The 15,254-nt window shown below is 40.2% G+C and overlaps 1 protein-coding gene across 2 annotated transcripts in view; it reads right to left on the reverse strand.

Annotated features, from left to right (window-relative positions):
• Nucleotides 1-362: 362 nt before the first annotated feature.
• Nucleotides 363-15,254, reverse strand: part of TOP3B (DNA topoisomerase III beta) — a 90,107-nt gene continuing 75,215 nt past the window's right edge. Inside the window, exons 3-19 of one of the 2 annotated variants that reach the window (XM_027689577.1) lie at nt 14,796-14,925; nt 13,968-14,099; nt 12,872-12,978; nt 11,974-12,048; nt 10,869-11,065; nt 9,696-9,852; nt 8,480-8,593; nt 7,500-7,590; nt 6,521-6,675; nt 6,234-6,339; nt 4,924-5,070; nt 4,036-4,209; nt 3,091-3,219; nt 2,724-2,873; nt 2,204-2,304; nt 1,764-1,965; nt 363-880 (exon numbers count right to left, since the gene is read on the reverse strand). In XM_027689577.1, coding sequence (XP_027545378.1) covers nt 399-880; nt 1,764-1,965; nt 2,204-2,304; nt 2,724-2,873; nt 3,091-3,219; nt 4,036-4,209; nt 4,924-5,070; nt 6,234-6,339; nt 6,521-6,675; nt 7,500-7,590; nt 8,480-8,593; nt 9,696-9,852; nt 10,869-11,065; nt 11,974-12,048; nt 12,872-12,978; nt 13,968-14,099; nt 14,796-14,925 — 2,649 coding nt within the window. In that variant the 3' untranslated portion in view covers nt 363-398. The remainder of the gene's footprint in view (nt 881-1,763; nt 1,966-2,203; nt 2,305-2,723; nt 2,874-3,090; nt 3,220-4,035; nt 4,210-4,923; nt 5,071-6,233; nt 6,340-6,520; nt 6,676-7,499; nt 7,591-8,479; nt 8,594-9,695; nt 9,853-10,868; nt 11,066-11,973; nt 12,049-12,871; nt 12,979-13,967; nt 14,100-14,795; nt 14,926-15,254) is intronic. The other variant, XM_027689578.1, reaches the window with a different exon arrangement.

The raw sequence follows: 15,254 nt of genomic DNA on the forward strand, positions 1-15,254 counted from the left end.
TGAAGCAAGTCTCATGTCACACTTAAAGACTACAGCAGCATAACACTGATCTTAATCAGTTCTTATATTCCTGGCACTTGTATTGCTGACAAAGGCACCAGAAGAGAGAAATTTCATTTCCTTTCTACCAGCCACAGGTAACAGTCCATGTAGACTCCTTGAGTGTCCCTATTGTTTGTGAGCTCTCTTTTTATCAATGAATCCCAATCAAAAGCTTAAAGGTTTACTCAGCTACTAATGGATCATCATTTGTTTTATGATTAAATCAAGGCATACAACAACTTATGGTGTTTTAACTGTTCTAAGAACAGGAAAGCAGTGAAGATTAAAAACACTTAAAAATGAACTCCAAGAGAAACAAATTTTTGTATGAAGTTTATTTTACTGTTGTGTGGCCATTACACAAAGTAAGCAGCCAGAGCTGCCATTTTGTCCTTGGGTTTCTTTGGGTTGACCCTTCCTCCAGGCCTTCGGCTTTTCCCCCTTCCCCGCCCTTGCCTTTTCCCTTGTCCCCCTCGGTGCATGGGGTGCCTCATGGCTGCATGTTTCAGCTCCACCAGATCTTGGAACACAGGGTCACAGAACACGCAGCCAGAGTGCTGGGTCTCATCACCGGGTAGAGGAGATTTGGCTTTGTTAAAATCCACGTCCACGAGCCCAGCCTCACACAGGTCGCAGGTCTCCGGCGACACCCGCACCTTGTGGGCGTTCTCAAAGAAGTGCACAATGACATTGCACTTGTTGCAGGCCATCTTCCACTTGGGCCCCGACGTTGAGTCCAGCACCAGGACTCCATTCTCACACTCAACGCACTGCCCAATTCCAAGCATGCTAAGGGAATGCTGGCATGTGGGGTGGGTGCATTCATTACAGCCCATTCCTAGCAGGAGAAGAGTAAAACCATACCACAAGGAACCCATTGCACTACTCATACTACACAGTTCGGAGGAAGTGAGACACAGAAGTCAAAAAACTTAGTATATTATATGTTTTCAAAATCACTAAAGAATGAAACTGTTCCCAAAATAGTAACTTGCCTCTTCACACATTCAGAATAATCCCTTTTTCAAAAATTTCTCTATAATGACTTTCAGAGTTGCCAGATACTGCCACCGTACACTACAGGCAGTTTAGACACGAGTGATGAAATTAGTGAAAACTAATCACATTTTCAATTAAATGCATGGCTTCTAGCTAACTGCCACTTTATATTTGAACTACTCACTGTTAGTCCGAGACATTTTTAATTAAAAGATGATAATAAAATATATGCCGAAAAGCTCCTGTTACTCAGAGCTTCAATGCACTACTTTAAGTAAGTTTTTGTCTCACAGCTACCAAAATAACTGCAACTTTTACCCCTTCTTATATCCTTCAACAGCTTTTGACACATCATTTATCTCAGTATCATAACATTCTCAAGACCTGGTCTTCATCTAAAGTCCTACCCAAGCCTACTCCAATTTGCAAGGCGTCAGAATCTCAGTGTCTTTCACTGCATGCTGAGTGTTCTGAAGGTCACCTACAGTGCATGCAGGTAAATTCATTTCTTACTTCTTTTATAAAGAAAAAAATTGTAAAAAATTAATTAACTAGTAAATTTTGGTAAGTTTGACGTGAATTTTAGGTATCCAGAATCTAATTTGAACAGCACTTTCTTACTAAGCAACGCTGATTTTAGAACTCCTAAAAAGCACATTGTAGGGACTGTACCTGATTTATTTCAAGTGTGGGTGATATCTGCATGTTTACAGAATTCCTACCTTTTTTCATGTCCCTGAAAGGAGGATGGTTGTAACAGTATGGACACAGTGGATAGCTCTTTCCTCTGGATCCAGATGACCACAGCACCAGCTCAAAGTCATCTAGGGGACAACGCAGCTCTTTATAGAGTTTAATGGTACCGTTCTGTGGGAGACTGTAGGTGTCATCACAGTGGGAGCAGTGCAGGCGACTCGGCTTGGCCTGGAAACAGAACACAAGTCTCCTGAACAACTGCAGAGTCAATAGTGTTTACAATTTGCAGTACATCCAGCTGGAGCTGCTTTCTGATTTGTTCCCCATGGAAAAACTCTATCAGGCATTTTGTTTCAGAAACACACTTTGAGAACAACATTTTAACCCAAATTCAATAATAGAAAAGGAGTTTCTACTCAATGCCCCACCCCCAGTAAGTGAAATTCAAAGTATGAAGTAAACTTACCTGAATATACTTCATGAAACGATGGCATTTACCACAGCGGGAAAGGGGTTTTCCCGTGGCAGCCAAGGGTGAAAAAGAAACTTCCATCAGTTCATCCATACCTGCAAAAGAAATAATCCCATTTATGTTAGAATTCTAGTTCTTAAGAGGAAACCTGAACAAAATCATCTACAAGACCTGTCAAGAAGTCAGAATTAAAGTATTTTATTCACAATGCCCTTCCTTGTTTACAAAGACATTTTAAATACACAGCATTTTGCACTGAGCATGCACAAACACTAGGTTCAGTTAGTCTCAAGTTTTCAAAAACTCACCACTACACAGAGACAAAATAAATCTGCAGTAGAGTTTTGGAGACAGGATTCAGTCCATTTCCCTTTGGAGAGCAACTTACTTTGAAACCTCCAGTCCTGGTAGGACTTTTCAGAAAGCCTAAAACTTTGAAAGGAACCTAATATATAAATATTTTCTATGCAACAATCAAATAATTGTAGGGAACTCTGCATGTAAAAAGTTTTACCTGCAATAGAATCCACAAAATAGTGAAATTTCCTTTTGAAAATGTCAAGGGTGTGCTCCAGGACCTGATGATAATTTGCTTTACCCAGAGCTATTAAGTTGAGTTGCTTCTCTACAGCACTGCGGATCGTAGGGAGAACCAATTCTGCATCTAACAGAAAACCAGAGACAGCAGCAATGCAAGGTCAAAAATGGAGGTAGGAAACTGTCATCAAAATAAACACACAAGTTTAAATTATTATAATCTTTGGTTAGTAATACTTTCCTGGATACATCATTTTGAGACAGAAATGCTACTTACACAATGACAACAGCCCTTGAGATAGTGAAGGGAAAAGAGAGTGGAAAGGGAAGAGTATTTAACTGACCTATTTTGTAATAACCATGAACCAGAACAATGCCAAGGTTTGTAGGCTTTAATCTCCGACCACTCTCCACTGTGACATAGTTTCGCTGGCAAATGTTGTTAATGTGGACTGGAATACTGGCATCAGTTCCTGGCACACAAAGGAAAACAAAAGATCCTTCTTGAACAAAACAGAATTGTCATCAAATTACTCTTCTTCTGACTTCTCCAGTTTAATGTCAAATTGTAGGGCTCCTAAGACGGCTTAAAATTCAGATACTTTCTTACTGTTACCCAACTTCCAGTGCATAGCTACTCTCTCTCCAGTAACTCTGATGCTCCTTTGCAGTTCTTAGAAGTCTGAAACATATGTCTTAACCTTAATCCTTTCATTTCTTCCAAGGAATTACTATTGCAATTAGACACTTATTCTCACAATCATTTATTCTGGAAAAACATGGTGGAGTAAGAGGCTATGTTTGCTCTAACTGGACAAACTTTATAAAAATACCTCAAAGGAAACAAGTCAGATTGATAAAGAAAAGTAGCATTGTGGTAAATCATATAATAAGATATAGAAGGATTACTGAAGACAGCAAAGCTGAAGCAAGCTGTAAAGACAAGAAATCATTCCTAAGAATGGGGAGGTGCTTCCTTCCACACATCAGCTCTTTCAGACAGAGAAGTGACAAGGATTTGTTATGAAAGGATATTGCTTTCGCAGGAAACCTTTGGCCAGAAACTACTGAAAATAAGGATAAGAAAGGGAAAGGGGGAAGAAACAATCTACCATCTGCTGAGAGGAGCTACAGGCACTGTGGTTTGAAGGGGAAGAGATTATCACTGGACCTACCCAAATGCATGCTGAGGGGTCATTACTGACAGAGAGGGTGCAGAGGAGCAATTCAGACTCTTTGCACTCTTGATGGATGTATTACAGGATAATGTAAGTTTAACAAGTTCCTACCAATGCCATGCTTTTCCATCAGAGTGATCAGTTCTGCTTCTGTCAGGTAATCAGGGGGACTGGTTTGCTTTTCCAGCAACTTTATTTCACCAATTGGAAAAAGATCTCCTTTCTCACAGCGGGGAAGGCTCTCTTCTAATGGGATGCTGTGCCACGGCATAATTTCTGTGAACCCTGGAGGTAAAGAAAGACAGAAACAAGCAATGAGAGCTTATCTCCATAGCTTTCAGAAAGTCAGGGTATGTGTTTCTAGTTTTAACATGGGCTGCATTTTACAGATCAAAGTTATGACGTGTCTGCCATACCAGGCAGAAAATACATGAGGCCAGGAATGCTGAGGAAATAGAGAATCTCAAGACAGTATCTCTCACTACACCACATCAGACATATTTTTTGGGTGACTTCAATCAGTCTGATGACTGAAAAAAGTAAATAGTTTACATGAATGAAAGCACAGTGCCAGAATGATGGGAAGAGTTTCTTAAAAAGGAAATACAGATAGGAAGTCATATTAATGCAATAAGGACTATTAGGCCAGTTTACCATAAAAATCTCAGTACTAGTGCTACATTCTTTTTACAGAGGCCCAAGAAAAATATCTGCCTTTGTGTAATTTATCTCCCACTTTTTACTGTCTGCAAAAAGACTGGTCTTCACACTGGCAAACATGGCATTAAATCTTTGAGACTACTATATGAAAAATAAGACTTTTCCTATCATAATTGCAGTATGGAAATGAAGACAAGATTTGGTCTCTGGTTTTGACAGACCAAAAAATGTCTTCAAAATTGCACTTGTCCCCAATGCTTCCCTTTTATATACTTTCAGTGTATCAATGGGAAAAAAAATTAAATCTGTAGCCAACTACTTACTCCTGATTAGTTTTACCTGGTGAAGTTACCACCTTTCCAACAGAGGTGAATCGTTCAGGGCCAATACTGAAGGAAATGGTGGTTTGCAGGTACTTGCAGTCAGCACTGACAGTGGCAATGAAGTGCCGAGTTATGTACTCGTAGAGCCGCCACCCGTCTCCACCTGGGGATTACAACACCTCAGCCATGGAACCCCAGTCCTGCAGATTCATATAAAATCTACTCTAAAAAGTACCAGTTTCCCACAGGTATCACAGGAAAAACTGGTAGCTAAAAGAAAGTAACATTCAAAAGTCTGTCCAGTTCCCCTTTAAAATTTCCTGCCTATGTCACAGACAGGAGCTGCAGATGCACTTGCAGAAGAACTGCCAATTTAGCCAGCCCCTCTCCCAGTTTTGCAATGTGTTTGAATGAGAGGGCAAAGTAGGAAAGACTTTTCTATTTTTGCTAAAATAAAGACATATGAACAAAATCAAAATTATTTACTGCTTAGTGCCCCTGGAGACCACATTATAATGTAAACCATAAAACGTGATTCTGGTGGCAACTGCCACTCTGGGCAGCTTAAAGAGATCACTCTAAAATAATACTTATTAACACTAATACACATTAATTTGCAAAACAAAGTTTCATTATTCACAATCTACATATAGGAAGTGGAATATTTGAAAGGTTACACTGCTATGAACAACTCCTAGTTCTTAGTCCCGTGCTTTGCATATTTTGTCTTGCTGTGTTTAAAGAAAAATGGCCATTCAGTAGCCTGTACAATTACTTAAAATTTTAAAGCATTTATTTTTTATCAGAGATAATTTCACCATAGGTATCCGTTTTCTACAACCATCCTAGCTATTCTTAATAAACAATACAAATCATTCACTACATTTCCTTAGAACCTTAAAGTTCTCTTTTGAGGGAGCACAGCGTACAAAAAGTCAAATGTTATATTTTAATATAAAACCCAGAAACCATACAGACTAAATTAAAATGCAGTTGAAGTTCGGCTTACAAGCACAAAAATATAGTAATATTTCAGTACTTGGAAGCTACTATTCTGGGGCAAATTTCTCCTAGAAAAGTAGGCATTAAGTTGTTTTTTTCTTAGCAATACTATAGTCCTGAGGAGCAATTACCAAAGAGCAGAGCAGCTCTGAACTTCACTGTCACCAGAAGTTTTACTGAGGATCAAGTTTGCTCTCTATTAATTTCCTGCCATTCAAAGAATTTTATTTTCTGTTGAAACTCAGTGAGTTTCAAACTGGCACCAACACCTCAAGGAACTAATTTCTTCACACAGTGTCCCAACACGACTGAATTTGCCTGTACCTAATTCTGCTTCTGTTGCAGCTCTCATTGGGGTGATGGGAGGATGGTCTCCTGCATCATGGCCTTTCCTTGGATGATTAATGCCTTCTGATAGCAATGCATTTACCTGGGCGAAGAAAGAAGTTGCTTACTCAGATCCAATCCATAACAATACAACATCCATAAACAAAAGCAATTAGAGATATTAAAATTCCCGAAGGCCTATAGGTTTTAATATACCAAATAAGATCTATTCTAAACACACACTAGCGAATGATGCTAGTACAGGTTTTGCTTCATGTACTCACAGTTTCTGCCCAGTAAGGATTATTGGCTTGTTGTCTCAGACATCCTTTCAAGTCAAAGTTTTCTGGGTAATGGGTGGTTTCTGTTCGAGGGTAGCTAATATAACCCTGAGTATAAAGACGCTCTGCTATTTGCATGGCATGTTGTGGACCCATTCCTAAGATGGGATAGGACAAAACAAAAATCATCTACACATTCACTGTGATTATGGTTTGCTGCATCTTAAAATATACCTTATCCAAGCACCCAAATAAATCACAGTTTGTTCCTTCTGTATTCTGTCACCTTGATCTTCCCAAACGTTTCACTTTTGACAAGCTTTCTAAACTTGATCCTTCTCCCAAAATCATAGAATCATAGAATCAGCTGGGTTGGAAAGGACCTCTGAGATCATCAAGTCCAATCCTTGATCCACTACCGCTGTGATTACTAGACCATGGCACTAAGTGCCACATCCAGTCTCATCTTAAAAACCTCCAGGGATGGAGAATCCACCACTTCCCTGGGCAGCCCATTCCAGTGTCTGATTACCCTCTCTGTAAAGAATTTCTTCCTAATACCTAACCTAAACCTCTCCTGGCACAGCTTAAGACCATGCCTTCTTGTCTTGCTGATGCTGCCTGGGAGAAGAGACCAACCCCCCCCGGCTCCCCCCTCCTATCAGGGAGTTGCAGAGAGTGAGGAGGTCTCCCCTGAGCCTCCTCTTCTCCAGGCTGAACAACCCCAGCTCCCTCAGCCTCTCCTCATAGGACTTGTGTTCAAGTCCCTTCACCAGCCTCGTTGCTCTTCTCTGGACCTGCTCCAGAACCTCAATATCCTTCCTGAACTGCAGGGCCCAGAACTGATCTATAACGATCTAAATGATCTATTATAAGGAGAAGAAAGTATCAAACTACATTTGATATGTCCTTGATTATTTCATTTGCAAAGCCAAAATATTTTGCTTTAAAACAGTGTGAAAATCTGAACTTTTGCACATACCTAAAGCAGCACTGGCCACTCGTAGCATTTCTACTGTGTTCAGAGCCAATGGTCTCTGCTTCACCTTCTCTTTTTTACTCACAGATTCTACCTAGAAAACAGCATTTTCCCAGTAAAAGTTCTGAAGTTTCCTAACTGGTAAATGTATGATTTCAATCATGACTATAAACATGTATCATACCTACCATTGTCTACTCTTGTATCTGCCTTGTTTTCTTAAAACAGTAGCCACCAATATATTTTTACTTTAGAAAATCTGATTGGAGATAATTTTACCAAGTTCCAAAGTTAAAATCCTAAAGATCCTTTGTGCTAAAGACTAGACCAGGTCTATAACTGGGAATGCAGCAAGGCAGCTTATTGCTGTCTTTACTTCCCATTTACCTCAGCAGCACATACTTTCAGTGCTACAAGGACTTAGTGCTCATGGCCCTAACTATAAGGATCCAGATTTTTAAAGCTCCAAGCAGTCTTTGAACCTCGATGTCTATAAGCACTGAAATCCAAACATACTGTCAAACAAATATTGAATAGAGCAGAACTATAAGTTAATTGGCTATAAAGACTGCACCATACACATGATTAAAAATTTAACTGCAGGAATATTGCCCTACACATAATTAAACTCTGATTTGTACAATGTCTCATGGGAAATAAGAGGTTGGTTTGGAGAGATCTGAACAGTATTTCCTAGCAGGTTTAGTAATGAAGAGTTCCTGTCAGAAGTGATGATCACTTCTAAAGTCAGTATTAAGAAGAGGCTTCTGCTGAGATGACCACATCAGCACACAAACTACAAGAGAAAAATCTCTTGCTTTTTATTTTCATTTACACAAAGCTGAATGAAGTAAAAAACAGGATACATATATTCTGCACTCTGTAACAAAGACAAACAAAAACCCCCAATATGCAGCAAATGAAATATTAATGGTTCCTTTATGTGAAATATGGGTCTACTGACACTTGGTAAATATTCTTACCCTTGCTTCTTTTGACATCTTTGTTATATTCAGGAACATTTGAGCAACTTCACGATCAAACACTCTCACTCTATCCCAATCTAAAGTGAGAGAACTTTCTTTTTCAGGGTTCACCTATTGGACAAAATAAAAAAATATCAATTCCCACCAACTCTACTACTGGAAGTGTGAGAATGCATATTCCCAACAATAATCCAGCAAGTAAATCCTAGGACACAGAGGATTTGTTAGGACAAATTTAGGACAAACTCACACTAGGACAAGTGATTCGAACACACAGTTCTGCTCCTTTTCACAGGGGCTTTTGAGAAAGGTGGAGCACTTCGAGTTCTGGGGTCCGGGGAGTGACTGTAACTATTCCTGCAGTGAACTAAAATACTGTCCTTGTTTAGAGAGAACAGTAACGGCTGAAGTGGGCAGAAATTCAAAGTTTACCATTTTGATTTAGCAAAATCAATCATTTGTATTAAACTGTAACTAGGTCTTGTTTTAAGTCCCATATACAAAAATTAATATGAAGCAACCAATACAAGAGAGTACAAAATTCCCTGAAAACAGGCACCAAGCATTTCCTAGCATGACACGAGACACATCAGAAGAGATGACAGTAGACACCCAATTTCATCTTTTTTTTTTACCTTTAAAATCTAAAAATGGTAACTTTCTACCATGCATCCCTTATTTGTTTAAAAAATCCCTGTGATCACAAGCTGTTGGTTTGCTCTCAGAGCTTGGACAGCAGCGAGGCTGTAAAACTGCTCTAAGCTGCCAAAGTACTCTGAGGATTCAATTGCCAGTTAACACAATGAGCATTTTATTTGCTTTAAAATTCTAACACTCAGTAATGCCAATGTTTGTTCGCAGCCTAATTAATTCCTGAATTCAAATTAACAACAGTCAGTTCAAGGACCCCAGGGAACAAAAGAAAACCATTTTAAGTAGTCTTTTTGGCTGAATCTAAGCTTAGACGATCAGCACTGAAGAATTCTTATAAGCAGTAGACAATAGCCACTTTAATACAAAACTGACATCCTGGAATCTGTTCTTGAGAGTGGTGACACACATGTGAACAGAATGAGAGCACATGAGTAAACTATAGGCATTGTGAATTCCTGTCAGCAGCTTCAAATTTATGAATGAATGAAATGAAAATACAAATGCATTTTTTTGGTAAAAATATATGTCCTCATATATAAACAAGTACTGTAACACTTACTTTAGCTTGCAACACCCAGTAAGTCTCAGGCTTAAATGACTGGATTTTGTCATGCCGTTCAACACAGAATCCAAGTGTTGGGGTCTGACATGGCCCAAAGGAGATGAGGGAACTGTCTAAATTCCCGTATTTCCCCTGAAAATATTTAGTCTGAAACCTAAGACAGGGGAGAAAAAAAAAAACCAAACTAGGAACAAGTATATTAATATCCTCATTCCCATGAAAAATTTTTCATTAACATACACACACAAATATGAGAAATCTATAAAAGCATTCAGGCACTAGGAAAAAAAGCATTCTGAGAAACACCATCTCTTACAGCTAATTAAGTTACAATCACTTTGCCTCACTGAATCCTGTTTATTCCCAAAGAAATGTGAGAGAACATTATAGCATAAAATCATACCACATTTGCCAACAGTACTTTACCTAGTTCGGGTAAGTCCACACACAACCTTTTCATTCTTTTTTTTGTCTGTGCATAAAATTGTTCAGTTTGGGGCTGAACAGAATCAGCCACTAGACATATTCTGGGGTGTCCTGGGTTAGGCTGGGGTAGAGTTAATCTTCTTCATAGAGGCTGGTACACGGTTGTGCTTTGGATTTGTGCTGAGAACAGTGTTGATAATTCAGGGATGTTTTCACTATTGCTGAGCAGGGCTCACACAGAGTCAAGGCCTTTCCTACCTTTCACCCCACCCCACCAGTGAGCAGACTGGGAGTGCAAAACGAGTTGGGAGAGGACACAGCCAGGACAGCTGATCCCAACTGATCAAGGGGATATTCCAGACCATATGACACCACGCTCAGCATATAAAGCTGGGGAAAGAAGGAGGAAGGGGGGGAATGTTAAGAGTGATGGAGTTTGTCTTCCCAAGTCACCACTGTGGGTGTCCTGGGGATGGCTGAACACCTGCCTGCCCATGGGTGGCAGTGAATTCATGTCTTATTTTGCTTTGCTTGTGTGTGCAGCTTTTGCCTTACCTATTAAGCTGCCTTTACTCTCTACCCATGAGTTTTCTCATTTCTACCATCTGATTCTCTCCCACTGCCCCACTGGGGTGGAAGCAGTGAGTGGCTGTGCGGGGCTTGGCTGCCAGCTGGGGTTAACCCACAAGTGGACAGAACCATTCCTTAGCCTTCCATAAAACCGTCTGTGATCCATGCTGTCACCTTGTGAATGCACAGCCAATCCTCAGATCCAGCTCCTGACGGGCATCCACGGACAGAGCCTCGTTGCGATTGGGTTCTCCCAAGTGATTCATGGCATTGCAGATGTCTGTGTCAGTGATGGAGCTGAATTTAGCTCTGTAAATCGACCTTTCTGTGCCACGAGGTTTGTTCATGACAGGAAGAACAGCATCAAGAACCTAATGAAAGTAAGAGTATTTAAAAGATAAAGGGTTCAGTCAGGTTTTCTCTCTAAAGAAATAAAAAAACCAACACTCTCCACAAAATATTTGCCTATATGACACTACTTAATTCAGCAAGATGCCATGTCAATACAGTAACTGATAAGCAAGAGCAGTATTTGGCCATCCACTCGAAAGTGCATTAAGGATTACCAAAACTGAAGGATTTATTTACCATACTGCAACCGCTGGAAGCAAATCACTATTGTTGGCCAAGTACAAAGACATTCACCAGTGCAGCTGCAGCACTTTTTGATGAACATGTACCACTTTCTCTCTGGGTTTATTCTCCATATTGCTAGGGCCAAGCAATGATACAATGGTATATAAAGAACTTAAAAGAATTACTTGATAAAATGTGCTTCTTTAAACAAAAACAAAAAACCCCAAACAAATACTCTTCGTGTAGACTTCTGGAAATAGGATGTTAAAAAAAAATCTTAAGAAAGTTTTACTTCTATGTTTTTACATACATAGACCAAATTCTTGCAGAAGGCCTACACTTAAAAGCAGCCTCGGTGCTCTAAAGCATCTAATTGCTTAATAAACAAAAGATAACAGAGATGAAGTTTTACAAGGACAGAAAAATAACTACTCCAGCTGTGTAATACAGACCAACTCTGAAAGCACTGGAATGTTCTAACATTTAGGATATATGACTGTTATCTCAGATAAGCAACATCTCTGAAATTGATTTTTACTCTTTAACTGACATCTTACAGAGTTCAAAGCACGTGAGTTTTTCCACCAAGGCCCTCCACACCTTTAGTTTGAATTTTACTGTATACTCATAAACCAATGTATTGATAGTATTGTCACAGACAAATATATTACGGTATTATATGTCTTAAAAAGAGAAATCTTACTTCAAAACAGATGTTTTCTCCTTCTTTATCACAATCCAACCACAAGACAATACAATCACAGCCTCTTCCCTCCACCTGTGAAAAAAAATAGCAGAGTTCTTCAGCAACAAAACCAGCCCACCTTCCCCCTCTATTTTGAAGTACTGGAGATAATTTACTCGGTGCTAGAAGGATTGCAAGAATTAACCAGAAGTAATAAGAAGTCTCCAGGTACCTAAACAGTGGTTAAAGAGAGGAGCAAGATGTACTCCATGGGACCAGAAAACTGCATATAAGATGCTTTTTTGAAAATAATCAGCATAGCTCTATAGCAGTGGAAGTCTCCTAAAACAGCTCCAGTCTGCATGCACAGCCTCAGGCATAGCCCCTTCCCTTTCCGGGCCTTTATTTCCAGATATTAAAAAAAAATTCAAAAAACCCTAACACACAAACAAACCAAATAAACACTTTCCTAGTTCATAAAGATACTGCTAAGTCTAAATTTGTCTGACAGAAGTAATTTTTTCACCACATACACTTGCCCTTCAGACAACATATTATTTCGTAAAAGCAACCAAAGTCCTGCTTTCCTCTCAGCAGGACGTATGAAGCACAAACAATAACCAACACACTTATTTTAAAGAAGGCATTTATAAGCTCTGCCTTGCACTTGCTGTTAGAAACTAAACATCCATCTAATGCTACAATTCTGAAAGGCAGGATATCAACAATCCAACAACTCAGAAGGCAAAGGTAAAAGTGAATTTAACAAGGCAAGGATTTCAGACAGCATAAGAACCAGCAAAATAAAAAAAACAGATGTAACTGTGACAAAAACCTGCTCCTTGCAGGGGAGAAAATCCTAATTTAAGAACATAGAAAAAGATATCTCTGAAATACTACTCAGAAGAAAGAATACCTGTAAAAACTTCACCATGGTCAGTTTGGGATTAGCTTCTTTCTTTTCTGTGGGAGCTTTGCTAAAAAGTTCTGCTGGATCCACCTTGTCCCAGCTGTTATATTTTCCTGAAAAGCAAAAGTATATTAAGACATATTAAAAAAACCCACAAACAAACAACAAACAACTTTATTTTGCAAAACACTTGACTTTCAAAATTTGTATGGAAAATTTTCTACCGTAACAAATCTTGCTTTACTGCACATCAAGGGTCCCCTTAGCTTTTTCTGTGAATTGCATCCATCATTTAGAAACATGAAATGTGAAGGAAAATAATACTGTTCATCTTTCAGAAATTTTAACATGAGCTATTAAAACACCTTCTCTTGTACAATCGATTAAGGGGAAGGGCTATATTTCCTTGTTTATACATTAATACACATACATGTCATGTATACATACATATAACATGACTGCTGAAGTCTGTTCATTACATGGCCAGTTATGTCTCAGCCCTAAAGTGCCCTGTGCCATCTGCTCATATCAATGCATTTGTTCATTTTCATTGCTCTCAAGTAATGTCAACAATATTGCTCAGCAATTACACAAAACTGTACTTCTTTAAAGCACTGTGTAAGCAAAGTTCTGAGACAATTATAATTAGAAGAATTACAACAGTCACATGACTCGTCCAACGTTTCAGAGCAGGTTAGTGACAGGATTCTTTGTGCATAATCCTTACCAGATCTCTGTTTTGCAGTAATGCACTATAATGCTTAAGAAAATATCCTTTTGGGGTCTGCGTTCTTTAATCATCTTTCATACTAAGTACCAAAACATTTTTCCAGATAGGCAAATTAAGCCTCATCTCCCCTCATTTTCCAGGGATGTAATTCAGGCACAGAAAAGACAAGTAACATGACTGAGTCATGCAAGAGAACTATAAACAAAAATATAGAATTGCTGACCACAAGTAATCTTTTTGTTCTCCTTTTCTTGCTCCTTCTCTCCCAAAAATCCTTTCTCATTTATTTCCACAATCAGTATTTTCTTATTAGGAATCCTTGACAGCTCTACAAGGTACTAGCAGCAGTTAAAATATCTTATGAACAAATACCTATGAAATCCAAAGTCATGACGTGACCACACACAGATGTCATCTTGAAGTGGGCACTCTGTCCAATGAAGGATCCTGTGTATTCATGCACAGAGCAGGCACCATTCAGTCCCTTGCGAGAGGACATGTTTCCTGTGAAAATAAAACCATAAATACCAATGAGATTAAATTAAACAGCTATTGAAATGAGTTATTTTGTGTGAAATTGCATTCCCCTTTTCTTAGATCTTTGTTCCTGATCACAAAATTCTACTTATGGATCAAGTTTTTATTTCAGTTAACTACCACTTTAGGCCTTTTTTAAAGTATATTTCATTTTCAAGTTAAACTATACACTATCTCCTCCATCTTTTCCCTCCCACCAGGAAACCTTACAAAAATACAGACAGTTTCCTAGACTGCACAGTTATAATCAACTAATTTTATTTTCCACATAATTTACAAAACTTTTACTATTGCTTCAAAAATCTCAGAACAGCAACTTGCTACTCGATTGGCACTTTCCAGAAACCAGATGCACTAACACACACTACAGCTATATTTCAAAACCACGTTCCTTTATTCTTGAAGCATCAGCCTATAAAAACAAACAGAATGTGACGGGACACCCGGCTCTTTTATGAACTGCAACCTGTCCCAGGTGGCACCTGTCCTGAGACAACCAAGTCGCTGAGCAGGGTAATTCTTAACCTCACTGCAAGGACAGCAAACCTGGGAACCCTCGCAGACGCTTCCCGGCGGGTCCCACACCTCTCCCGGCGGGGCTGTGCCTCCGGAGCGCTCCCGCTGCCGCCGGCACAACAACAGGCACAGCCGCACCCGTCCTACCTCTCGAGAGGATCTTGGCGATGGATTGCGCCAGGGATGGCTTCTCCGCCACCATCAGCACGGTCTTCATCTTGGCCTGAGTGACCCGCGGGGCCGGGCCGGGGACGTGGGGGCGCGGCAGCTCCCGAGCCTGAGGGGACAGATCATCAGCGCGGACACCGCGGCGGGCGGGCACCCACAGACCCGCACGCGGGAGACCGGACCCGCTCCCACCTGAACTCTGAGAACAGAGCGCAGCCAAGGAACCGCCGCCCGCTCCGCCGCGCTCCGCCCCGGGCCCGGCCCGCTCCGCGCCTCAGCGCGCCGCCATGGCCGCGTCACTGCCGGGTCACGGCGCCGGAAGGCGCGGGCGGGCGCGTCCGCGGCGGCACGGGCGGGCGCGGCACACACAGGCATAAACACACAGATACAAATACAGACACACGGATACACGGACACACGGACACACACGGATACAGA

This window comes from Neopelma chrysocephalum, unplaced genomic scaffold, assembly GCF_003984885.1.
Source record: "Neopelma chrysocephalum unplaced genomic scaffold, ASM398488v2 Primary Assembly neopelma1_77, whole genome shotgun sequence".
NCBI lineage: Eukaryota > Metazoa > Chordata > Aves > Passeriformes > Pipridae > Neopelma > Neopelma chrysocephalum.